Genomic DNA, 25,603 nt, shown 5'->3' with positions numbered 1-25,603 from the left:
AAAAGGATCTGCAAAAAATACGGATCACATCCATGTGCATTCCGTATTTTGCAGAACTGAACAGCTGGCCCCTAATAGAACAGTCCTATCCTTGTCTGTAATGCGGACAATAATAAGACATGTTCTATTTTTTGGCGGAATGGAAATACGGACATACGGAAATGGAATGCACACGGAGTAACTTCATTATTTTTTTGTGGACCCATTAAAATAAGTGGTCCTGCATACGGTCAACAACAAAAAAAATGGAATGGGCACGGAGAGAAAATACGGTTGTGTGCATGAGCCCTTATTTGGGTGAAAAAAAACACATCTGTCAACCCCTTCTCAGTCTAGGCAATTTGATCCAGAAAGACAAGAATCAACTACAGTAGCCATTTTGTTTTTCTTTTAAGAGTGGGGGTATTTCTGGCTAACTTTAAAAGGGCAATTGGATAATTTCCCTTAAACCTGTTATTTCTATTATACGCACTTATAATTGATAACTAGATGCCTATTTTTTAAATTGTCATTGTTTTTCCAGTAGTTTTACTATCTAATATATAAAGCTGAGTGTATGTGTGTATGTATGTCCGCTAAAGGAATCCGCACCGTCACATTTACAATCGTGAAATTTGGCACACAGGTACAGTCATGTGAAAAAATTAGGACACCCTTTGAAAGCATGTGGTTTTTTGTAACATTTTTAATAAATGGTTATTTCATCTCCGTTTCAACAATACAGAGAGATTAAAGTAATCCGACTAAACAAAGAAAACTGAAGAAAAGTCTTTTCAAGATCTTCTGTAAATGTCATTCTACAAAAATGCCTATTCTAACTGAGGAAAAAGATAGGACACCCTTGCCCCTAATAGCGAGTGTTACCTCCTTTGGCTGAAATAACTGCAGTGAGACGGTTCTTGTAGCCATCTACCAGTCTTCGACATCGGTCTGAGGAAATTTTACCCCACTCCTCAATGCAGAACTTTTTCAGCTGTGAGATGTTTGAGGGGTTTCTTGCACGTACAGCCCTTTTCAAGTCACCCCACAGCATCTCAATGGGATTCAAATCTGGACTTTGACTTGGCCATTCCAGGACTCTCCATTTCTTCTTTTTCAGCCAATCTTTGGTTGATTTACTAGTATGTTTTGGGTCATTGTCATGTTGCATGGTCCAGTTCCGCTTCAGCTTTAATTTTCTAACTGATGGTCTCACATGTTCTTCAAGCACCTTCTGATACACAGTAGAATTCATCGTGGATTCTATGATGGTGAGCTGACCAGGTCCTGCTGCAGCAAAGCAGCCCCAAACCATGACACTTCCACCTCCATGCTTCACAGTTGGTATGAGGTTCTTTTCTTGGAATGCTGTGTTTGGTTTACGCCAAACATGTCCTCTGCTGTTGTGTCCAAATAATTCAATTTTGGACTCATCTGTCCAAAGAACATTATTCCAGAAGTCCTGGTCTTTGTCAACTTTATCGCTGGCAAATGTCAGTCTGGCCTCGATGTTTCTCTTGGAAAGCAAAGGTTTCCTCCTTGCACACCTCCCATGCAAGTTAAACTTGTACAGTCTCTTTCTGATTGTAGAGGCATGTACTTCTACATCAACAGTAGCCAGAGCCTGCTGTAGTTCTCGAGATGACACTTTAGGGTTTTTGGATACCTCTTTTAGCATCTTGCGGTCTGCTCTTGGGGTGAACTTGCTGGGGCGACCAGTCCTGGGCATGTTGGCAGTTGTTTTGAAAGCCCTCCACTTGTAGACTATCTTCCGGACAGTGGAATGGCTGATTTCAAAATCTTTTGAGATCTTTTTAAATCCCTTCCCAGACTCATAGGCTGCTACAATCTTTTTTCTGAAGTCCTCTGACAGCTCTTTTGCTCTCACCATGGTGCTCACTCTCACTTCAACAGTCAGGAGCACACCAAACTAAATGTCTGAGGTTTAAATAGGGCAAGCCTCATTCAACATGCAGAGTAACGATCTACTAATTATGTGCACCTGGTGTGATATACCTGTGTGAGATCTGAGCCAATTTAAGAGGGAATACATGTGAGGGTGTCCTATCTTTTTCCTCAGTTAGAATAGGCATTTTTGTAGAATGACATTTACAGAAGATCTTGAAAAGACTTTTCTTCAGTTTTCTTTGTTTAGTTGGATTACTTTAATCTCTCTGTATTGTTGAAACGGAGATGAAATAACCATTTATTAAAAATGTTACAAAAAACCACATGCTTTCAAAGGGTGTCCTAATTTTTTCACATGACTGTACATCAGATGTCCGGGAAGGTTTTAGACCCGGTGTCAGCTCTCTAGGACATACTATTCCTGAGATATTCCCAAAAAATGCATTAGCCAATAGAAGCCTGGTCACATGACCCTTATCAGCCAATAGAAGCTTGCAGGCCCTAAGTCGCCACATACACACAGTTTTACACCAGGTTTCCATAACAACCCAGACATTTTTCTTCACTGCTGTAGGTCAGCTTTAAAGGGGCAGGGCACTGTGGATGACACTGTTAAGGGAGCGGAGGGCTGTGGAGGTCACTGATCAGGTGCAGGTAGGGTGGCTATTCAGGCCACCCTCAAAAGACGGACTTAAAAACCCCACCCCTAGGGCCCGCTAACCCACGCCCCCAACCCGGTTAGGCCACGCCATATCCCACTCCACAGCCGACAGGGATTGAAAAAAATGAAGGTAAAAATCAACTTCTGTCAGCTGCAGGGGTGGGAGGGAGGGTGAATTTCTCCCTGCAGCTCACGCTCAGACAGCACAGTGCTGCTGTCTGAGAGTGAGGAGAGTGAGCTGTTCAAAATAAACATCCCTGTCCAGGCTCTGTGCCGGACGGAGGACAGGGAGTCTGAAAGCCGGACTGGCCTAAAACCGGACCTCTGGCCACCCTAGGGGCAGGCTGCTGTGGAGGTCACAGTTAAGGGGATGATCTGCTATGGAGGTCAGTGTTAAGGGGCAGATTGCTGTAGAGGCCACTGTTAAGGGGACGGGGTGTTATGAAAATCACTGTTAAGGAGATGGGGTACTGTGGAGGTCAGTAATAAAGGGGCAGCTGCTGTGGAGGTCACTGTCAAAGGGGCGGGCTGCTGTGGAGGTTACTGTTAAGGGAGGAGGGGACTGTGGAGGCCACTATTAAAGGGTACTGTGCCTGTTAAGGCAGTGACTGTGAGGTCACTGTTAAGGCAGCAGGGTACTGTGAGGTCATTGTTAAGTGAGTGGGGTACTGTGAGGTCACTGTTAAGGGAGCGGGGTACTGTGGCAGTCACTGTTAAGGGGGTGGCCCCCTGTGGAGGTCACTGTCAAGGGGGTGGGGTGCTGTGTAAATCACTGTTAAAGGGGCAGGCTGCTGTGAAGGTCAAAGTTAAGGGGGTGGGCTGCTGTGGAGGTCCCATTTTAAGGAGACGGGGCACTGTGTGGTGGAGTCAGTGTTAAGGGGTGGGGGCTGTGGAGCTAACTGTTAAGGGGGCGAGGTACTGTAGATGTCACTGTTATAATGAATACTGTCGATATCTTGTAACAACACGCACACACATTAAATGAAATATACCCGTGCAAAGCCAGGTCCTTCTGCTAGTTGTTTATATAAAGAACTGTTTTCTATATTGATGATTGAATTGCCTTTCAGTGTAATGGCTACAGTCCATTGTACAGTTCTTGGAAGAAATGGTTCATTTGTCAGTTCCATATATTGACCTAGAATACAATTGTACACATCAATGCCATCATCTCTAAGTACTTTCCTTTCTGGCTCAACAAACCTAGTGTGTCCAACTTTTCATTTTAGGACGGTCACCCATCCAATATATTAATCTAATTCTTTACCTTTTTCTTTCTGTAAACCCTTTTCCAGCTCCAGAATTTAAGATGAGCAATTGTGTAACAAAATCATAGATTTTTTTTTTTTTAATTGTCGTGTATGTTATTTGTGTTTTATATGGTGATACAGTATATTCCATTATTAGATTGTGCTCAAGGAAACTTTAACATATATTCTTTTAAATGCCTGCACTGTCTTATTACTTTGTTCTATGGAAGGTGTTTCACAGTTTTTCTTTTTGTCTCTTTACTTAGAAACTGGTGTTTTCCAGGTACCTTTGTCGGTTTTACTGGAGCTAGATCAGAGGAAATATCCAGGCACCAAAGTCCCACTCATCTTTCAAAATGTATGTTCTCTTCCATTCCAGGCTAGTTTATAGTAGATAATGGATACATTGCTGTACTTCAAAGGACATTTCCATCAGAAAGGGTTATTTTTTAAAACTCAATATTTCTTAAAAAAATAAATGTTTTAGAATGTTTTTCATTTTGACAGTACTATGGCAATGAAATATTGTCCTTCTGTAGAAGTCAGTACAAATGATAAGATTTAAGTTTGCTGCTGCTATAAGGGGAAGATGTTATTTGCAAGGTAATCCTCATGATAATAATTGAAAGACTTAGGATGACCATATGATTGACAGCTCAATTGTTTTCTTGATAGGCCTAGATACACATGTTCATCGAAGAACACTGTATTATGCGCCAATTGAGTCACTATTTGGAGTGTTTGTGGTTGTGGTTTGCCGTGCTAAAAGCCGAAATAAAGAGAAAGTTAGAGACAGGACAGAAAGTAGAATACATGGAGTGACTTAAAAAATTATATCCATCATTTTTTTTATATAAAAAATATAGACTGCCCACATAGGTTAATTAATTAAAAAATTATGGAAGTGTCCCTTTAAGACTAAAAATTAAAGGTCCAAAATGTTGGGCATATATCTTCTCGTCACATTAGACTTAGCCCACATTCATTTGACAAGTAAAAAGCATGTTTACCCAGATCTCCATGTCTAGTAGGACCTGGACTCTGCTGGTGCTGTATACTTTTGTAGTTGACCAAAACTCAAACTGTTAATAGCAGTGTTAGAATATTCAACAAAATATATCTCTCCTATATGGTATGTAATAAAAAACATCGGTATATATTAGATGTGCACTCACATTCTGTATGATGCCACAATATATTTTTAAAGGGGTTGATGTAAAAAGTGAAGATCACACATCATATAGTACATAACAATACATTTCGAACAAAGCTAGAACCAGCCCTGTACCTCACATGGATCCATGGATCACTACATTCACTGCTTCAATTGCTCAGCTAGATTATCATCAGTCTCGCAGCTCAGGGGCCATGTCCTTTCTGCTGGAGCTCTCCCATTGTAACTGCCACAGCTTCTAACAGAACAAATGGCTGGCAGCAGTTGAATATTTAAACTGAGCACGTTTGACCAGCTCAGTGAAATGGACATAAAATAAGGTAAAGAACAAACAGCAGGTGGCGCTATACAGATTCATTTTATTGAATAACTCAGTTGGTATAATACATTTTTAATTACATGCAATTACTAAAGTATTCAGATCCAGGTGCTGATTTGAAAAATGCAGAATATGTTTTGTGACACTGACACTTTAAGAAGCTCTTATTTCCAGATGTCCAGAGAATACACAGCAGTGTAATAGGACTTTATTCTTATTCACATACAGTGCTGTGCAATAGAAAATGCTTTCAAAAATAGAAGTGCTAACAGTTTATTTCTATCAATTAAATGACTGAGAGTTGAATGAACAAAAGATAAATGTAAATCAAATCCATATTTGGTGTGACCACTCTTTGCCTTCAAAACAGCATCAATTCTTCTAGGTATACTCGCACAGTTTTTGAAGGAACTCAACAGTGGAGTCAGTCCACACATCTTGGAGAACTAACCACAGATCTTCTGTGGATATAGGCTTGCTCATATTCTTCTGACTCTTCATGTAAACCCGGACAGACTCGATGATGAGATCTGGGGCCATATCATCACTTCCAGGACTCCTTGCTCTTGTTTACGCTGAAGATATGAAGATAGTTCTTAACCACTTAAGGACCACAGGTTTATACCCCCCTAAAGACCAGGCCCTTTTTTACAAATCGGCACTCCACAACTTTAGCGGTTTATTGCTCGGTCATGCAACTTACCACCCAAATGAATTTTACCTCCTTTTCTTCTCACTAATAGAGATTTCATTTGGTGGTATTTCATTGCTGCTGACATTTTTACTTTTTTTGTTATTAATCGAAGTTTAACGATTTTTTTGCAAAAAAATGACATTTTTCACTTTCAGTTGTAAAATTTTGCAAAAAAAACGAGATCCATATATAAATTTTGCTCTAAATTTATTGTTCTACATGTCTTTGATAAAAAAAAAATGTTTGGGTAAAAAAAAAAATGGTTTGGGTAAAAGTTATAGCGTTTACAAACTATGGTACAAAAATGTGAATTTCCGCTTTTTGAAGCAGCTCTGACTTTCTGAGCACCTGTCATGTTTCCTGAGGTTCTACAATGGCCAGACAGTACAAACACCCCACAAATGACCCCATTTCGGAAAGTAGACACCCTAAGGTATTCGCTGATGGGCATAGTGAGTTCATAGAACTTTTTATTTTTTGTCACAAGTTAGCGGAAAATGATGATTTTTTTTTTTTTCTTACAAAGTCTCATATTCCACTAACTTCTGACAAAAAATAAAAGCTTCCATGAACTCACTATGCCTATCAGCGAATACCTTGGGATGTCTTCTTTCCAAAATGGGGTCACTTGTGGGGTAGTTATACTGCCCTGGCATTTTAGGGGCCCAAATGTGTGGTAAGGAGTTTGAAATCAAATTCTGTAAAAAATGACCTGTGAAATCCGAAAGGTGCTCTTTGGAATATGGGCCCCTTTGCCCACCTAGGCTGCAAAAAAGTGTCACACATGTGGTATCTCCGTATTCAGGAGAAGTTGGGGAATGTGTTTTGGGGTGTCATTTCACATATACCCATGCTGGGTGAGAGAAATATCTTGGCAAAAGACAACTTTGTATAAAAAAATGGTAAAAGTTGTCTTTTGCCAAGATATTTCTCTCACACAGCATGGGTATATGTAAAATGACACCCCAAAACACATTCCCCAACTTCTCCTGAATACGGATTTACCAGATGTGTGACACTTTTTTGCAGCCTAGGTGGGCAAAGGGGCCCATATTCCAAAGAGCACCTTTCGGATTTCACTGGTCATTTTTTACAGAATTTGATTTCAAACTCCTTACCACACATTTGGGCCCCTAGAATGCCAGGGCAGTATAACTACCCCACAAGTGACCCCATTTTGGAAAGAAGACACCCCAAGGTATTTGCTGATGGGCATAGTGAGTTCGTGGAAGTTTTTATTTTTTGTCACAAGTTAGTGGAATATGAGACTTTGTAATAAAAAAAAAATCATCATTTTCCACTAACTTGTGACAAAAAATAAAAAATTCTAGGAACTCGTCATGCCCCTCACGGAATACCTTGGGGTGTCTTCTTTCCAAAATGGGGTCACTTGTGGGGTAGTTATACTGCCCTGGCATTTTCCAGGGGCCCTAATGTGTGGTAAGTAGGTAAATGACCTGTGAAATCCTAAAGGTGCTCTTTGGAATATGGGCCCCTTTGCCCACCTAGGCTGCAAAAAAGTGTCACACGTGGTATCGCCGTATTCAGGAGAAGTTGGGGAATGTGTTTTGGGGTGTCATTTTACATATACCCATGCTGGGTGAGAGAAATATCTTGGCAAAAGCCAACTTTTCCCATTTTTTTATACAAAGTTGGCATTTGACCAAGATATTTCTCTCACCCAGCATGGGTATATGTAAAATGACACCCCAAAACACATTCCCCAACTTCTCCTGAGTACGGCGATACCAGATGTGTGACACTTTTTTTGCAGCCTAGATGCGCAAAGGTGCCCAAATTCCTTTTAGGAGGGCATTTTTAGACATTTGGATACCAGACTTCTTCTCACGCTTTGGGGCCCCTAGAATGCCAGGGCAGTATAAATACCCCACATGTGACCCCATTTTGGAAAGAAGACACCCCAAGGTATTCAATGAGGGGCATGGCGAGTTCATAGAAATTTTTTTTTTTTGGCACAAGTTAGCGGAAATTGATATTTTTTATTTTTTTCTCACAAAGTCTCCCTTTCCCCAGTCGTCTCCATGACACCAAGTCCTGAGATTGACTTCCTTCTGATTGGACAGGAAAAACACAGAGAGGTTAAAACCCCCACCCCCTCCTCACATCACCAGTGTTTTTCCTGTCCCATCAGGATAGGAAGCAGGAGAGGTGCACGGAGCTCGTTTGGGCTCACCTGGAGTTTTTTTTTTTTTTTTCATCTGGGCCGAGGTCGGATCTGCAGTGCAGCTCTCCCTCCTCCGTTTGGTTAAGCCTGGGCTCGGGCACATAGGTAGTGCCCCTGCGAAGATTCCCTCTGCGGCGGTCCCGGAGGGCTTGATGCAGAGGGAAGGAGGAACACGGCGGATCGGCACTGTGATGTGTCCCTTCCGGCCGGCAGGCGGATGACGTCAGACGCCGGGGGCGGAGCTAAGCGCGCTGACGTCATCAACATGCGCCACAGGTCCTGCAGCATGAGAAGCACATGGAGACACTATAAAAACGCTCAGGACCTGTGTAACGGCGCCCTGCATAGCGCGGCTCACATATTTTGGTGAAGCATCTCTGAAGCGGTCGGGAGTCAAGATGAGCACCCCCCTCACGCCGGGCTCTGGAACCGAGCCTGCATCAAACCCTGGGACAGTGAGTAACCTGTTCTCAGGTACATGCCTTGTATGGTGGGTTCAGTCTGCTCATCCTTTCCTCCCTTACCATTTCAGGGAGAAAAGGATTCGGCTTCTGCAGCCAAAAAAACTAGAAAATGTGGTATTTGCTGCAAAAGATTGTCTAACACTGGATCCAAGCCCCTGTGTAAAGAATGTACTGCCAGTGTCATCAAGTCTGAGTCTTCTAGTCTAATTGAAGACATTAGAAAAGTGGTAAAAGAAGAGGTTCAGCTAGCCTTAACTACCAGAGAACCTACTCCTCCCAAAGTTCCCCCCACTCAGGACGCCCGTAGTGTTAAATCACTTATCCTGGATTCCGACTCTGAGGGGCTGGCGGTCTCAGACTCCGAATCTGTCCAAAAACACCCGGCATCTTCAGATGAAGAGGGCGAATATAAGCGCTTCCTGTTCAATCCTGAAGATATTGATGAACTTATCAGGGCCATCAGGGCCACCATTCAGATGGAGATGCCTAAAACCCCTAGGTCTACCCAGCAAGAAATTTTTGGGGGTCTAGGTGAAAGGAAGAAGGCCGTTTTTCCAGTCCCTGATAGTGTCCAAAAATTAATTAGGTCTGAATGGGAAAAACCGGATAAAGGATCCTTTATCCCAAGAGGAATTAAGAGGCGCTACCCCTTTAGCCAAGAGGACTGTACGGATTGGGAGACCATTCCCAAAGTAGACGCGCCAGTGGCCAAGGTAGCAAAACATACGGCCCTACCGTTTGAAGACTCAGCACAATTGAAAGATCCTCTAGACAGGAAAGCGGAAAGTCTCTTGCGAAAGACCTGGGAGACTACGGCGGCCCTTCTCAAACCGGGCGTTGCCTCCACATGTGTGGCCAGAACACTGAACCTTTGGCTAGACCAGCTAGAGATACATCTGGTCAATAAGACACCACGGGATCAAATTCTAGAGAGCTTGCCTCTATTAAAGATGGCAACCTCCTTTCTAGCAGACGCAGCTGCTGAATCAGTTAAACTGTCCGCCCGTACAGCTGTTCTCTCAAATACAGCGAGAAGGGCACTATGGCTTAAAGCGTGGTCAGGAGATATCACATCTAAAAATAAATTAATCGCACTCCCCTTCCACGGTCAGTACGTTTTCGGAGAAGATCTAGATAAAATCCTAGACAACGCGACAAATAAAAAAAGAGGGTTTCCAGAGGAAAGATATAAACAAAAAAGGCAGCCCTTTCGTGACCGATTTTTTCAACCCGAAAATAAAAAAGATAAAGGGAAGACTGGGAGGTGGAGCTATGCGAAGGGAGGCAGGGGGAGAAGCTTCCTCTTCAACCCAAATCGGGCCGAAGCCTCCTCATCCAACAACAAACAATGACGCCATACCAGTGGGGGGAAGACTCGGCTCCTTTCTAAGATCTTGGGAGCATGTAACAAACAGCCGGTGGATCTTAAGTATTATACAAGAGGGTTATCTGATAGATCTTCTCTCTTCCCCTCCACAGAAATATGTGATCACTACCCTTCCCCCATCTCAAACTGCGACCTTAAAAAACGACATAAAAAACCTATTAACCTTGGACGCCATAGAGCCCGTCCCGAAAAATCAGACAGGACTGGGATTCTATTCCCGCCTCTTCATTATAAAGAAACCAAACGGGAAATCCAGGGTAATTATAAATCTGAAACATCTAAACAAATACGTAAGATATCAAAAATTCAAAATGGAGACCCTGAAGTCAGCAGTGAAACTCTTAAAAAAGGATGCAGTGATGGCCACAATAGATTTAAGCGACGCCTATTATCACGTCCCAATTCACAGGTCATCAAGGGAATTCCTAAGGTTCGCAATAGAATTGGAGGGAAACATTCAGCATTTCCAGTTCAGGTGTCTCCCCTTCGGGATCTCTTCTGCCCCAAGGGTTTTTACCAAAATAATGGCGGAAGCCTTGACAACCTTGAGAGAAAAGGCAATTTGTGTGATCCCCTATCTGGACGACCTACTGGTAGTGGCGGACAACATAGAGACCATGGGAATCCATCTCGGGTTAGTCCTGGATCATCTACAGAGCCTAGGTTGGCTCATCAATTGGAAAAAATCGGATTTAATCCCATCCAAACGGAAAGTTTTTCTGGGCATTACTCTAGACACAGTCTCCCAAAGATCCTTTCTACCACCTCAAAAGATAGTAAAACTTCAGCTTTGAGGAAGTTCAAGAAGGAGAAATTCTGTTCAATAAGACAGGCCATGAAGGTACTAGGGAGTCTGTCCGCTTGCATTCCAGCAGTTGCCTGGGCACAGTTCCATCTAAGACCACTCCAGAAATTCATCTTAGACAAATGGAACAGATCGCAATTAACCCTAGAGAGGAAAATATTCTTAGATGCAGAGACCAAAAAATCACTAACTTGGTGGCTCAGCAATTCGAACCTAGAAAACGGGATTTTCTGGGCACAAGATCTCCCTCTAGTCATCACAACAGATGCCAGCCTCCACGGGTGGGGAGCGGTCGTCCAGGGGAACTCCTACCAGGGAACATGGGGGAATTACGTGAGCCAGCAATCCTCAAATTTCAAGGAGCTGAGGGCAGTGTGGGAAGCACTGAAACACACAAGTCAGCTGGCAAAGGGTCGTCACGTCCTAGTCTACTCGGACAACGCTACAGCCGTGGCCTTTATCCAACACCAGGGAGGCACAAGGCATCGCCCGCTACAGAACCTGGCAAACAAAATCTTTTCCTGGGCAGAAGGCAACATTCAATCTCTTTCAGCGGTTCATTTGAAGGGAGTTTTAAACATTCAGGCCGATTACCTAAGCCGGCACAGACTAGACCCAGGGGAATGGATGTTAGCCCCAGAAGCCTTCCATTTAATCACGAAGAAATGGGGCAGGCCGACGATAGACCTGTTTGCATCCAGGAGAAATCATCAGCTAAACCAGTTCTTCTCCCTCAACCCCAGGGATCATCCTCGGGCAGTAGACGCCCTCAACCAGAGTTGGACAACAAACTTAGTCTACGCCTTCCCCCCATTTCCGCTTATCCCCAGAGTGTTACAGAAGTTCCTAAAAGAAAAGTGTACACTAATCCTGATAACCCCCTTCTGGCCCAAGAGAAGTTGGTTCTCCCTCTTGAAAGCCCTCAGCGTGGAAGCTCCTCTCCTTCTACCTCAAAGGCCGGACCTTCTAAGTCAGGGACCTATTTCTCACCCAGACCTGAAAATACTAAAGTTAACAGCCTGGATTCTGAAGAATCCAACTTATTAAACTTTGGTCTATCAAAAAAAGTAGTGAACACCTTACTCCTTAGCAGGAAACAGAGTACCAACGACAAGTACCAAAAAATATGGAAGAAATTTGCTGATTGGTCTGGGACCTCCTTCAACCAGTTTAGAGCCAACATCTCACTAATCCTGGATTTTCTTCAAGAAGGGCTAGATTTAGGTCTATCCCCCAATACCCTTAGGGTCCAGGTATCGGCTTTAGGAGCACTATATAATACCAAGCTAACGGAACATCCCTGGATATCCAGATTCCTTAAGGCGGCAGATAGGATCAGACCTACAATTAGAAACATGGTGCCACCATGGAACCTTAATACAGTACTAGGGGGTCTAACCTCCGATCCATTCGAACCTCTGGACTCTATCCACATCAGATGGCTTACCATTAAAACGATTTTTCTGATGGCAATAACCTCAGCCAGAAGGGTCTGTGAGCTGCAGGCCTTGTCCATCCAAGAACCATTCCTTGCAATATTTGAGGACAAATTAATTTTCAAATTAGATCCGACTTTCCTCCCCAAGGTAGTCTCGACCTTCCATAGGTCTCAGGACATTGTTCTCCCCTCGTTCTGTGACGATCCGAAAAACGATCAAGAAATCACTTACCACACATTAGATGTCCGGAGAGCGGTCTTAAAGTACCTGGAAGCTACCAGCCTTTGGAGAAAAGACAAAAATCTGTTTGTCCAATTTTCAGGTCCTAACAAAGGGAAGAAAGCGGCAAAAAGTTCCATCTCCAGATGGATTAAGATGGCAATCTCCGAAGCATATAAAGCTCAGGGAAAAGACGTCCCTGCTTCCCTAAAAGCACATTCTACGAGAGGCATGGCTGCCTCCTGGGCGGAAAAAGCCTCAGCCTCCTTACAACAGATTTGCAGGGCAGCAACATGGAAAAGAGTTCATACTTTCACTAAGCACTACAGACTAGATGTAGCTGCTAATGACGACCTAAGATTTGGACGTAAGGTCCTGTCGGCAGTTGTCCCCCCCTAATTGTATCTTTGATATTGTCTCAGGACTTGGTGTCATGGAGACGACTGGGGAAAAGAGTATTACACTCACCGGTAATCCGGTTTCCTGGAAGTCTCCATGACACCACATATATCCCACCCTTTTTTTCTGCTATTAGCTATTATCCTTTCATCCTGGGGTTCTTCGTTAAAATACACTGGTGATGTGAGGAGGGGGTGGGGGTTTTAACCTCTCTGTGTTTTTCCTGTCCAATCAGAAGGAAGTCAATCTCAGGACTTGGTGTCATGGAGACTTCCAGGAAACCGGATTACCGGTGAGTGTAATACTCTTTTCCGCTAACTTGGGACAAAAATTTCAATCTTTCATGGACTCAATATGCCCCTCACGGAATACCTGGGGGTGTCTTCTTTCCGAAATGGGGTCACATGTGGGGCATTTATACTGCCCTGGCCTTCTAGGGGCCCTAAAGCGTGAGAAGAAGTCTGGAATATAAATGTCTAAAAAATTTTACGCATTTGGATTCCGTGAGGGGTATGGTGAGTTCATGTGAGATTTTATTTTTTGACACAAGTTAGTGGAATATGAGACTTTGTAAGAAAAAAAAAATAATTTCCGCTAACTTGGGCCAAAAAAATGTCTGAATGGAGCCTGACAGGGGGGTGATCAATGACAGGGGGGTGATCAATGACAGGGGGGTGATCAATGACAGGGGGGGTGATCAATGACAGGGGGGTGATCAGGGAGTCTATATGGGGTGATCACCCCCCTGTCATTGATCACCCCCCTATAAGGCTCCATTCAGATGTCCGTATGTGTTTTGCGGATCCGATCCATGTATCCGTGGATCCGTAAAAATCATACGGACATCTGAATGCAGCCTGACAGGGGGGGTGATCAATGACAGGGGGGTAATCAATGACAGGGGGGTGATCAGGGAGTCTATATGGGGTGATCACCACAGTCATTGATCACGCCCCTGTAAGGCTCCATTCAGACGTCCGTATGCGTTTTGCGGATCCGATCCATCTATCAGTGGATCCGTAAAAATCATGCGGACGTCTGAATGGAGCTTTGCAGGGGTGTGATCAATGACAGGGGGGTAATCAATGACAGGGGGGGGTGATCAATGACGGGGGTGATCAGAGAGTCTATATGGGGTGATCACCCCCCTGTCATTGATCACCTCCCTATAAGGCTCCATTCAGATGTCCGTATGTGTTTTGCGGATCCGATCCATCTATCAGTGGATCCGTAAAAATCATGCGGACGTCTGAATGGAGCTTTACAGGGGTGTGATCAATGACAGGGGGGTGATGAGGGAGTCTATATGGGGTGATCACCACAATCATTGATCACGCCCCTGTAAGGCTCCATTCAGACGTCCGTATGCGTTTTGCGGATCCGATCCATCTATCAGTGGATCCGTAAAAATCATGCGGACGTCTGAATGGAGCTTTACAGGGGTGTGATCAATGACGGGGGTAATCAATGACAGGGGGGTGATCAGGGAGTCTATATGGGGTGATCACCACAGTCATTGATCACGCCCCTGTAAGGCTCCATTCAGACGTCCGTATGCGTTTTGTGGATCCGATCCATCTATCAGTGGATCCGTAAAAATCATGCGGACGTCTGAATGGAGCTTTACAGCGGTGTGATCAATGACAGGGGGGTAATCAATGACAGGGGGTGATCAGGGAGTCTATATGGGGTGATCAGGGGCTAATAAGGGGTTAATAAGTGACGGGGGGGGGGGGTTGTAGTGTAGTGTAGTGGTGCTTGGTGCTACTTTACTGAGCTACCTGTGTCCTCTGGTGGTCGATCCAAACAAAGGGGACCACCAGAGGACCAGGTAGCAGGTATATTAGACGCTGTTATCAAAATAGCGTCTAATATACCTGTTAGGGGTTAAAAAAAACACATCTCCAGCCTGCCAGCGAACGATCGCCGCTGGCAGGCTGGAGATCAACTCTCTTACCTTCCGTTCCTGTGAGCGCGCGCACCTGTGTGCGCGCGTTCACAGGAAATCTCGGCTCACGCGAGATGACGCCAATTGGCGTTAGCGTAGCCTGGGGGAGCCGCCGCGATGACGCCTTTCGGCGTTAGCGTGGCGGCAAGCGGTTAATGACATTGAATGTATGTTTGGGGTCTTTGTCCTGCTGCAAAATAAATATGGAGCCAATCAGAGGCCTCCCTAATGGTATTGCATGATGGATACGTATCTGCCTGACCAAATTGAGGACACCATTAATCCTGACCAAATCCCCAACTCCATTTTCAGAAATGCAGCCGAAAATTGCATGGAACACTGTTGTCTGCATACTATCATTATTGTACTGCTGTCCAGCCCTTTGACGAACAAACTGCTTATTGTTACAGCCAAATATTTCAAATGTTTACTCACAGTTTCATATTTTTATGCACCCCAGTTACTATGTTTTCATGTTTCAAAGGTATGGCTTTTTGGCCACAATTCTTCCATGAAGACTACTTCTGGCCAGACATCTCTGAACAGTAGAAGACTGTACTTGGGTCTCACTGGTTTTTGCCACTTCTGAGCTCATGGCACTGCTGGACATTGTGCAATTTTAAAGGGAATTGGGCATGATGTGTCTTTCATTTGCTGCACACAGTTTTCAGCAAATGGAGTTGGGGATTTGGGCAGTATTAATGCTGTCCTCTGTGCTGAAAAATACAGACAATTACTAACCCAACGTGCAGTACCATCAGGGAGGTGTCTGATTGGCTCCAAATTTATTCTGCAGCAGGACAACAACCCCAAACATACAGCCATTGTCATTAAAAACTATCCAGGATAAATTAGAACTGGGAGTCCTGGAAGTGATGATATGGCCCCCGAGAGCCCTGATCTCAACAATATTGAGAGTGTCTGGGATAACCTAAAAATACTGAAGGATCTGAGCAAGCCTACATCCACAGAAGATCTGTGGTTAGTTCTCCAAGATGTCTGAAAAACCTCCACTGTTGAGTCCCTTCAAATACTGTGCAATTGTGCCTAGAAGAATTGATGCTGTTTTGAAGGCAAAGGGTGGTCACAATTTGATTTACATTTCTCTTTTGTTCATTCACTTTGCATTTGGTAAATTGATTAAAAGAAACTGCTATTTTAGAAAGTATTCTAACCTTCCAGTAATGTTTCTAGACCTGCCTTAAACTTGTGCACAGTGCCGTAGGTATTATGAAATCATTCCCCCATACTGTTCAGTGACAAGACTGGGGCAGTGCTTAGGTTACTTTCTTATGGTCAGACAAGTTATTTCTATAGCGTATCCTTGTTGACAAGTGCTCCTGAAGACATGTCCACTGAGAATGGAAAAAAGTGCTGACTAAGCTTCACTCCTGGTTAAATAATTTTGTAAAGCTTTGTGTAAAAAGTGTATTAATTCTCATATTTATAATAATATTATTTATTTGTAGCTGATTGAACAAGTTGAGAAGGGAGGACTGGAAACAGAAGGTGTTCTAAGGATTCCTGGAGTGGCTACAAGGATTAAAGTAACTACATTTAATTATATGCTTTTCAGCTGCCCTGACTGTTTTTCATTCCACACAATAACCTCATGTATGCGCACAGTAAATTCCTTTTCACTGGTTTTCCATTCTTACAAATAAAGGGGCTTCATACTCAAAGATATATCAGCGGCATCAATGTGTGATTTTTGGAGGTCCAAACTTTGGAAACCACACCTATCACTAGAATGGGGAAAGTTGTAGTGTTTGGAGTGTTTTGCAGCCCCTTCAGAGTTTTACCAGACACAGCACCACTCTTTAAGACTTTAACATTAAAGGGGTTGTTGGCAATTATCATGTACAGAAAGTTAATACAAGGCACTTACTAATGTATTGTGATTGTCCATATTGCTTCTTTTGCTGGCTGGATTCATTTTCCCATCACATTATATACTGCCCGTTTCCATAGTTACAATCACCCTGCAATCCATCAGTGGTGGCCGTGCATGCACACTATAGGAAAAAGTACCAGCCTATGGAAACTCCTGTTGTCCCAGCCACCCGAAGACTTTTACTTTTGAAATTTTGGTATTCTGGTATGGTTTTTGTTTTATTTTTGTTTTTTACTACAAACTCAATAGTTATCTTTACTACTCAATAGTTCTAAAAGTCTTAAAAATTCCCCTAGTGTATGCTAGAAAATATGTTGACAGTAGTTCTATAGAGAAAACAACATATTGTCAAAAATATGGTAGTGCACATGTAAAGCATATACTCAGCAATTTGTGTGTGTGTGTGAGGCACAGCCACGTGTACAAACATGTCAGGCACAAAAGAAGTGACTGCAGAGTCACAGGAATCAAGACATCAATATAGGGAGAGATATATAGGTCTTGATATCCCTTGTACTGCCAGATTTATAACAAAGCCCCATCTCGACATCAACTAGGCCTGTGATTGCTGACCTCCGGCACTCCAGCTGTGGTAAAACTACAACTCCCAAGATGCACACTTGCTTGGCTGTTCTCAGAACTCCATAGAAATGAGTGGAGCATGCACCACAGCTGCAGTGCCGGAGGTTAGCCATCACTGATTACTAGGCGCATCCTCCGGACAGAAATCTGTGGCAGCTCCAGAAAACTGGCATAAATTAACCCCTTAAGGACTTAGGACGTATCGGTACGGCATGGATCCCGAGTCCTTAAGGACCCATGACGTACCGGTACATCATAACTTGAAATCTGTATTCCGGCGCCCGAGGGGTTAATCGGAACGGGATTTCGGCTGAAATCATTCAGCCGGCATCCCGTAACAATGCAGGGGGGGGTCATTTGACCCCCCCGCATCGGCGATCGCAGAAAACCGCAGGTCAATTCAGACCTGCGGTTTGCTGCGCTTTGTGCAGTTTCTGATCTCCGCGGGCCCTGACCGCGGGGATCAGAAGCTTTAGTGTCCCTAAAATATATATTTTACACCCCCCCCTGCACCCCTGCATGATTTATTGCCGGCCGGTAGTGCAGGGGGGGAGTTGGGGGCGGTGCGGGAGGCGGGCGGTGCGGCAGGCGGGATCGCGATCCCCCGCCCGCCTCCCCTTGTATAATCGTTTGTCTCTAGTGGGTATACCAGGGTGCCAGCACATTGCTGGCACCCTGGTATAAACGGCTGACATCGATGATGCGATGTCAGCCGTTTAACCCTTTCCATACAGCGGTCCGTACAGACCGCTGTATGGAAAAAGTTAACAGTAAGAGGGAGCTCCCTCCCTCTCCCATCGGGGGGCTGCTGTGCCTTTGCAGCCCCCGATGGAGAGGGAGAGAGCCCCCAGACAGCCCCCCTCAGCCCTGTGCTTACCCTTCCCCGTCTGCAAAGTTCTGACAACTACTGAGCAGACGGGGAAGGTTCCCATGGCAACAGGACGCCTCTCAGGCATCCTGCTGTCCATGGTGCTGAACAGATCTGTGCTAAAGGCAGAGATCTGTTCAGACAAAGTGTAAGTAAAATACAGTACTGTACAATATATATTGTTCTGTACTGTATTATACAGACATCAGACCCACTGGATCTTCAAGAACCAAGTGGATCTGGGTCAAAAAAAAAGTGAAAAAAAGTGAAAAAAAAGTAAAAATCCAAAAACACATTTATCACTGATTAAAAATGAAAAAAATAAAATTCCCTACACATGTTTGGTATCGCCGCGTCCGTAACGACCTGATCTATAAAACGGTCATGTTACTTTCCCCGCACGGTGAACGCCATAAAAATAAAAAAATAAAAACTATTAGGAAATTGAAATTTTGCCCACCTTACTTCCCAAAAAAGGTAATAAAAGTGATCAAAAAAGTCGCATGTACGCCAAAATAGTACCAATCAAACCGTCATCTCATCCCGCAAAAATCATACCCTACCCAAGATAATCGCCCAAAAACTGAAAAAACTATGGCTCTTAGACTATGGAAACACTAAAACATGATTCTTTTGGTTTCAAAAATGAAATCATTGTGTAAAACTTAAATAAATAAATAAAAAGTATACATATTAGGTATTGCCGCGTCCATATCGACCGGCTCTATAAAAATATCACATGACCTAACCCCTCAGGTGACCACCGTAAAAAAATAAAAATAAAAACGGTGTAAAAAAAGCAATTTTTTGTCATCTTACGTCACAAAAAGTGTAATAGCAAGTGATCAAAAAGTCATATGCACCCCAAAATAGTGCCACTCAAACCGTCATCTCATCCTGCAAAAAATGAGACCCTACTTAAGATAATCGCCCAAAAACTGAAAAAACTATGGCTCTTAGACTATGGAGACACTAAAACATTTTTTTGTTTTAAAAATGAAATCATTGTGTAAAACTTACATAAATAAAAAAAATTGTATACATATTAGGTATCGCCGTGTCCGTGACAACCTGCTCTATAAAATTACCACATGATCTAACCTGTCAGATGAATGTTGTAAATAACAAAAAAAAAAAACGTGCCAAAAAATCTATTTCTTGTTACCTTGCCGCACAAAAAAGTGTAATATAGAGCAACCAAAAATCATATGTACCCTAAACTAGTACCAACAAAACTGCCACCCTATCCCGTAGTTTCTAAAATGCGGTCACTTTTTGGAGTTTCTACTCTAGGGGTGCATCAGGGGGGCTTCAAATGGGACATGGTGTCAAAAAAACCAGTCCAGCAAAATCTGCCTTCCAAAAACCGTATGGCATTCCTTTCCTTCTGCGCCCTGCCGTGTGCCCGTACAGCGGTTTATGACCACATATGGGGTGTTTCTGTAAACTACAGAATCAGGGCCATAAAAAATGAGTTTTGTTTGGCTGTTAACCCTTGCTTTGTAACTGGAAAAAAAATATTAAAATGGAAAATCTGCCAAAAAAGTGAAATTTTGAAATTGTATCTCTATTTTCCATTAAATCTTGTGCAACACCTAAAGGGTTAACAAAGTTTGTAAAATCAGTTTTGAATACCTTGAGGGGTGTAGTTTCTTAGATGGGGTCACTTTTATGGAGTTTCTACTCTAGGGGTGCATCAGGGGGGCTTCAAATGGGACATGGTGTCAAAAAACCAGTCCAGCAAAATCTGGCTTCCAAAAACCATACGGCGCACCTTTCCCTCTACGCCCTACTGTGTGCCCGTACAGTAGTTTACTGCCACATATGGGGTGTTTCTGTAAACTACAGAATCAGGGCCATAAATAATGAGTTTTGTTTGGCTGTTAACCCTTGCTTTGTAACTGGAAAAAAAATATTAAAATGGAAAATCTGCCAAAAAAGTGAAATTTTGAAATTGTATCTCTATTTTCCATTAAATCTTGTGCAACACCTAAAGGGTTAACAAAGTTTGTAAAATCAGTTTTGAATACCTTGAGGGGTGTAGTCTCTTAGATGGGGTCACTTTTATGGAGTTTCTACTCTAGGGGTGCATCAGGGGGGCTTCAAATGGGACATGGTGTCAAAAAAACAGTCCAGCAAAATCTGGCTTCCAAAAACCATACGGCGCACCTTTCACTCTGCGCCCCGCTGTGTGCCCGTACAGTAGTTTACGGTCACATATGGGGTGTTTCTGTAAACGGCAGAGTCAGGGCAATAAAGATAGTCTTGTTTGGCTGTTAACCCTTGCTTTGTTAGTGGAAAAAATGGGTTAAAATGGAAAATTAGGCAAAAAAAAGAAATTCGCAAATTTCATCCCCATTTGCCAATAACTCTTGTGCAACACCTAAAGTGTTAACGAAGTTTGTAAAATCAGTTTTGAATACCTTGAGGGTGTAGTTTATAGAATGGGGTCATTTTTGGGAGGTTTCTATTATGTAAGCCTCGCAAAGTGACTTCAGACCTGTAGTGGTCCCTAAAAATTGGGTTTTTGTAAATTTCTGAAAAATTTCAAGATTTGCTTCTAAACTTCTAAGCCTTATAACATCCCCAAAAAATAAAATATCAATCCCAAAATGCTACAAACATGAAGTAGACATATGGGGAATGTAAAGTAATCACAATTTTTGGGGGTATTACTATGTATTACTGAAGTAGAGAAACTGAAAGTTTGAAATTTGCTAATTTTTCTAAATTTTTGGTAAATATGGTATTTTTTTATGCAAAAAAATTAACTTTTTTGACCCAATTTTAGCAGTGTCATGAAGTACAATATGTGACGAAAAAACAATCTCAGAACGGCCTGGATAAGTCAATGCGTTTTAAAGTTATGAGCACTTAAAGTGACACTGGTCAGATTTGCAAAAAATGGCCAAGTCCTTAAGGTGAAATAGGGCTGAGTCCTTAAGGGGTTAAGATAAATTTGTTGTGATGGCTGGCCATACCCCTTTCAAAAAAGTGGTGAGGGCAGTGTAACACACAGTTTGCATCTTTAACACCACTTTTCTGGTGCACGCTAAATAATAAATCTCCCCAGTGTCTGGACCAGACATGGCTTCCTCTATAAATAAAAGCTGGAACCCATGGATTAGCCATAAATGAACCTCTCTGTTTATTTAGAAAATGACGCGTTTCTAAATTAGACAACCCTTTCTTTAGACAGCGGAGAATCTATAGGCTCCAGCTGTGGTTTCTGATGGAGGGTGTGCCTGGTCCACACCCTTTTTTTCTTTACACTGCATCCAGAGAAATACAGTATATTGCGTTGTATATCCAGTGCAGTAAATTATGGGAATATAAAATGTCACCGTAATGGTCCACACGCACATAGTCACTGGCCTATACAAGTTTTTGACTTGCAAGGTTTTGTACTTAAAGTTGAACTGCCGTTGATTTAGGCTCCATTCACACGTCCGCAAATGGGTCCGCATTCGTTCCGCAATTTTGCGGAACGGGTGCGGACCCATTCATTTTCTATGGGGACGGAATGGATGCGGACAGCACACAGTGTGCTGTCAGCATCCGCATTTGCGGAGCGCGGCCCCGATCTTCAGGTCCGCAGCTCCGCAAAAGATAGAACATGTCCTATTCTTGTCCACAGCTTGCGGACAAGAATAGGCATTTCTATAGGGGTGCCGGGCGGGTGTGTTGCGGATCCGCAATTTGCGGGTCCGCAACACACCACGGACGTGTGAATGAAGCCTTAAACGGAACCTGTCATCAGATTGGCGCTATGTAACTAATTACATGCTGCCGCTGCTCTCATCACATTGTTCCCATCCCTGATTGTTGCTTGTTTGTAATCATAGCCATTATTAAGAAATTAGCTTTATAAAATATATCTGACATGGCTAAACTCTGTGACCTAGAGTCACTGAGGTGATGCAGTGCAATCGTTGAGTCATGGAGCTGCTGCTGTAAGGCTGGCCATCCAACTCAATCTAATATTAATTGCCTGTCCTAATGATAGACCATCAATTCAAAATAAATTGGAGAACCCCTTCCAGACAACATGTGTAAACCCCCCCCTCACACTTTAACCCCTTGGATTCCATGGTCAGTTGCAAATATGGCATCTGGGCAGTTATTGTTCACAAGCGCTGCACTCCCAGGGATCGAACAGCTCCATTGAGACTGAGGGAGCCTTCTTGGGCCTTCTGAAGGCTCTGTAGTCCTGTCATAGGAAACTTCATATCAAGTCCTAAATGTGACAAAGCTTGATAGGAACACACTGATTCTCCCATAGACTGCAGTGTTAAATCATTGCAGTCTATGGGAGAAGTGATCAGACGACTGCATGTGAAAGTCCCCTAGGGACCAAACATAAAGGCAATAAAAAAAAGTTCAAATCACCCTCTTTCCCTGTTTTAAAAATAAAGCATTGTCGCTTCCCAAAATTACTGAACTATTAAAATATTAAAGTATTTATACCATATGCTGTAACAGGAATAAATGAAAATGGCCAAAAGTTTTTTGGTCACTTCACCTACCCAAAGAAATGAATCAAAGGTGATTGAAAAGTCATGCATGCTCCAAAATGGTGTCAATGATTTTGACAGATTGTCCTGCACAAAATGAGCCTTCACATAGCTCCGTAGATATAAATATAATAAAGGTATGGGGGTCAGAATATGGTGATGCAAAGAAAAAAAACACAGTTTTTTTAAGTATTAAAACACAAGAAAAAATGTAAAAATGTGGTCTCGCTGTAATCTTGCTGACCCATATACACAGCGTCATAAATCAAAACTCATAAAAAATTTTTTTTCCCAATTCCATCTCATTTTGGATTTCCCACTATAATGTATGCAATATTAAATGGTGCCGTTAAAAAGTACAAATTGCCCTGCAAAAATCAAGTCCTCATATGGCTATGTGAATGGTAAAATACAAAAGTTATTGCTCTTGGAATCGCTGCAGCAGGAAGGGGTTAATGGAGAAGATTTCTAAAGCAAAGCAGCAAGCCTTGAAGACAGTTAATATCAGATAAGCATCACCCATGGGGTAGTGGTTTAAATATCATTTTTAGAACTAAACAGGAAATCCTCTTTAAAAACCACAATATTCTGCAGGAAATTGAGAAAAATTAACTACAACTTCCTAATTCTTTGCACTGTCCTAGTGATCAGGGGTTAACCCTTCGATGAACCACTGTGCATCCGTATATTTTAGGATAACAATATATAATCAATCTTCCATCATTGTTTTTCAGTCTCTATATATGGAATTAGAAGCCAAGTTTTATGAGGGAACGTTCAACTGGGATAGCGTGAAGCAGCACGATGCAGCCAGTGTCCTGAAGTTCTTCATTCGGGAGCTCCCTATTCCATTGCTCACCATGAAATACATGAAAGCTTTCCATTCTGTGCAGTGTAAGATAATCTTGTTGTATAAATGTGGAGTCTAGCTTTTCAGCTTCTTATCAGATGACATGACTGGGGGAACTTGCGGTCTAGCTGCAGTCATCATTTTATGCTGAGGAATTGATTACATAATAAAAAAAAAAGTTGGATAAACGGAGCTGTATTTAGAGAATGATGACATAACTGAAAGCTGGAGATGACACTCAGGAGGTTCAGTTGTGCCTTTTATTCCTCTGCGTGACATTGTGACATTGATTGCATCATTGCTGGAACACAGAGTTCATGGACATAGCAGGTCATGGGATTATGTGATTACTCACAATGCTGGACATATGATGATAGATTAAATCTTTGACGGATTTATGCATGGTGGAGATTTCCTAACCCTACAGAGTATATTAGACATGAGCAAATTAGTTCTAACACTTCACTTCTTGATGCTACAGAAACTCTCCACTGACATATATATATATTTTTTTTTTTACAAAAATATAGTTAATATACTCAAGGTTGATTTTATGTTGAATGGGCTTCTGGGTTACTAGTTCCCTGGCATTTTTAGACTTTAATTGCAGCTTCATAATACCACTATAAAGTGCCAAGATAATACTGACATACACAGTCCACATAATACCATCATGCAGTGCCCAAATATTATGCCTTATTCAAATCATACTCCCTTAAAGAGCTCATAAAATACTGAAGTTTACTTCCCAAATACAGTAATAGCACTTTATACTGCTAAACATTACTGGGTAGTCTTACTTGGCCCAGCGGGCAACTCATCATTGGCGGCCCGATGTAAAATTTTCTGGTTTGCCACCCTTAGCCCAAATACAGTCAGGTCGTTAAATATCGGGACATCCACCCAATTGTAACATTTTTGACGCTATACACCACCACAATGGATTTGAAATGAAATGAACAAGATGTGCTTTAACTGCAGACTGTCAGCTTTAATTTGAGGGTATTTACATCCACATCAGGTAAACGGTGTAGGAATTACAACAGTTTGCATATGTGCCTCCCACTTGTTAAGGAACAAAAAATAATGAGACAGAATAATAATCCTAAATTAAACTTTCACTTTTTAATACTTGGTTGCAAATCCTTTGCAGTCAATTACAGCCTGAAGTCTGGAACGCATAGACATTACCAGACGCTGGGTTTCATCCCTGGTGATGCTCTGCCGGGCCTCTATTGCAACGGTCTTCAATTCCTGTTTGTTCTTGGGGCATTTTCCCTTCAGTTTTGTCTTCAGCAAGTGAAATGCATGCTTAAATCGGATTCAGGTCAGGTGATTGACTTGGCCATTGCATAACATTCCACTTTTTTCCCTTAAAAAACTCTTTGGTTGCTTTTGCAGTATGCTTTGGGTCATTGTCCATCTGCACTGTGAAGCGCCGTCCAGTGAGTTCTGAAGCATTTAGCTGAATATGAGCAGATAATATTGCCCGAAACACTTCAGAATTCATCCTGCTGCTTTTGTCAGCAGTCACATCATCAATAAATACAAAAGAACCAGTTCCTTTGGCATCCATGCATGCCCACGCCATGACACTACCACCACCATGCTTCACCGATGAGGTGGTATGCTTAGGATCATGAGAATTTCTTTTCCTTCTCCATACTCTTCTCTTCCCATCACTCTGGTACAAGTTGATCTTGGTCTCATCTGTCCATAGGATGTTGTTCCAGAACTGTGAAGGCTTTTTTAGATGTCGTTTAACAAACTCTAATCTGGCCTTTCTGTTTTTGAGGCTCACCAATGGTTTACATCTTGTGGTTAACCCTCTGTATTCACTCTGGTGAAGTCTTCTCTTGATTGTTGACTTTGACACACATACACCTACCTCCTGGAGAGTGTTCTTGATCTGGCCAACTGTTGTGAAGGGTGTTTTCTTCACCAGGGAAAGAATTCTTCGGTCATCCACCACAGTTGTTTTCCGTGGTCTACCGGGTCTTCTGGTGTTGCTGAGCTCACCGGTGCATTCCTTCTTTTTAAGAATGTTCCAAACAGTTGTTTTGG

The 25,603-nt window shown here is 42.7% G+C and overlaps 2 protein-coding genes across 2 annotated transcripts in view; both read left to right on the top strand.

The window, feature by feature from the left end:
* The window catches only part of ARHGAP18 (Rho GTPase activating protein 18), a 132,297-nt gene that overhangs the window by 73,731 nt on the left and 32,963 nt on the right, over window positions 1–25,603 (top strand). The window contains exons 7-9 of the mRNA XM_040429127.1: window positions 4,065–4,156; window positions 16,301–16,378; window positions 23,424–23,583. Of these exons, the coding sequence (XP_040285061.1) occupies window positions 4,065–4,156; window positions 16,301–16,378; window positions 23,424–23,583 (330 nt within the window). The remainder of the gene's footprint in view (window positions 1–4,064; window positions 4,157–16,300; window positions 16,379–23,423; window positions 23,584–25,603) is intronic.
* On the top strand, window positions 8,264–10,803 carry LOC120998486 (lamina-associated polypeptide 2, isoforms alpha/zeta-like). Its single transcript, XM_040429128.1, has 2 exons — window positions 8,264–8,625; window positions 8,703–10,803. The coding sequence occupies exons 1-2, from the start codon at window positions 8,569–8,571 to the stop codon at window positions 9,984–9,986; spliced, it is 1,341 nt and encodes a 446-aa protein (XP_040285062.1). The 5' UTR covers window positions 8,264–8,568; the 3' UTR covers window positions 9,987–10,803.

Source organism: Bufo bufo, chromosome 4 (genome assembly GCF_905171765.1).
Source record: "Bufo bufo chromosome 4, aBufBuf1.1, whole genome shotgun sequence".
Classification (NCBI taxonomy): domain Eukaryota; kingdom Metazoa; phylum Chordata; class Amphibia; order Anura; family Bufonidae; genus Bufo; species Bufo bufo.
Note: the sequence above shows the minus strand (reverse complement) of the source record. Positions and strands in the feature narration are given on the sequence as shown.

What these genes read in the sequence shown, in the direction of transcription:
- LOC120998486 (XM_040429128.1), top strand. Translation starts at nt 8,569, where the DNA reads ATGAGCACCCCCCTCACGCCGGGCTCTGGAACCGAGCCTGCATCAAAC. An exon ending in CTGCATCAAACCCTGGGACA is followed by an intron (nt 8,626 to 8,702) that starts GTGAGTAACCTG and finishes TTACCATTTCAG; the next exon opens with GGAGAAAAGGATTCGGCTTC.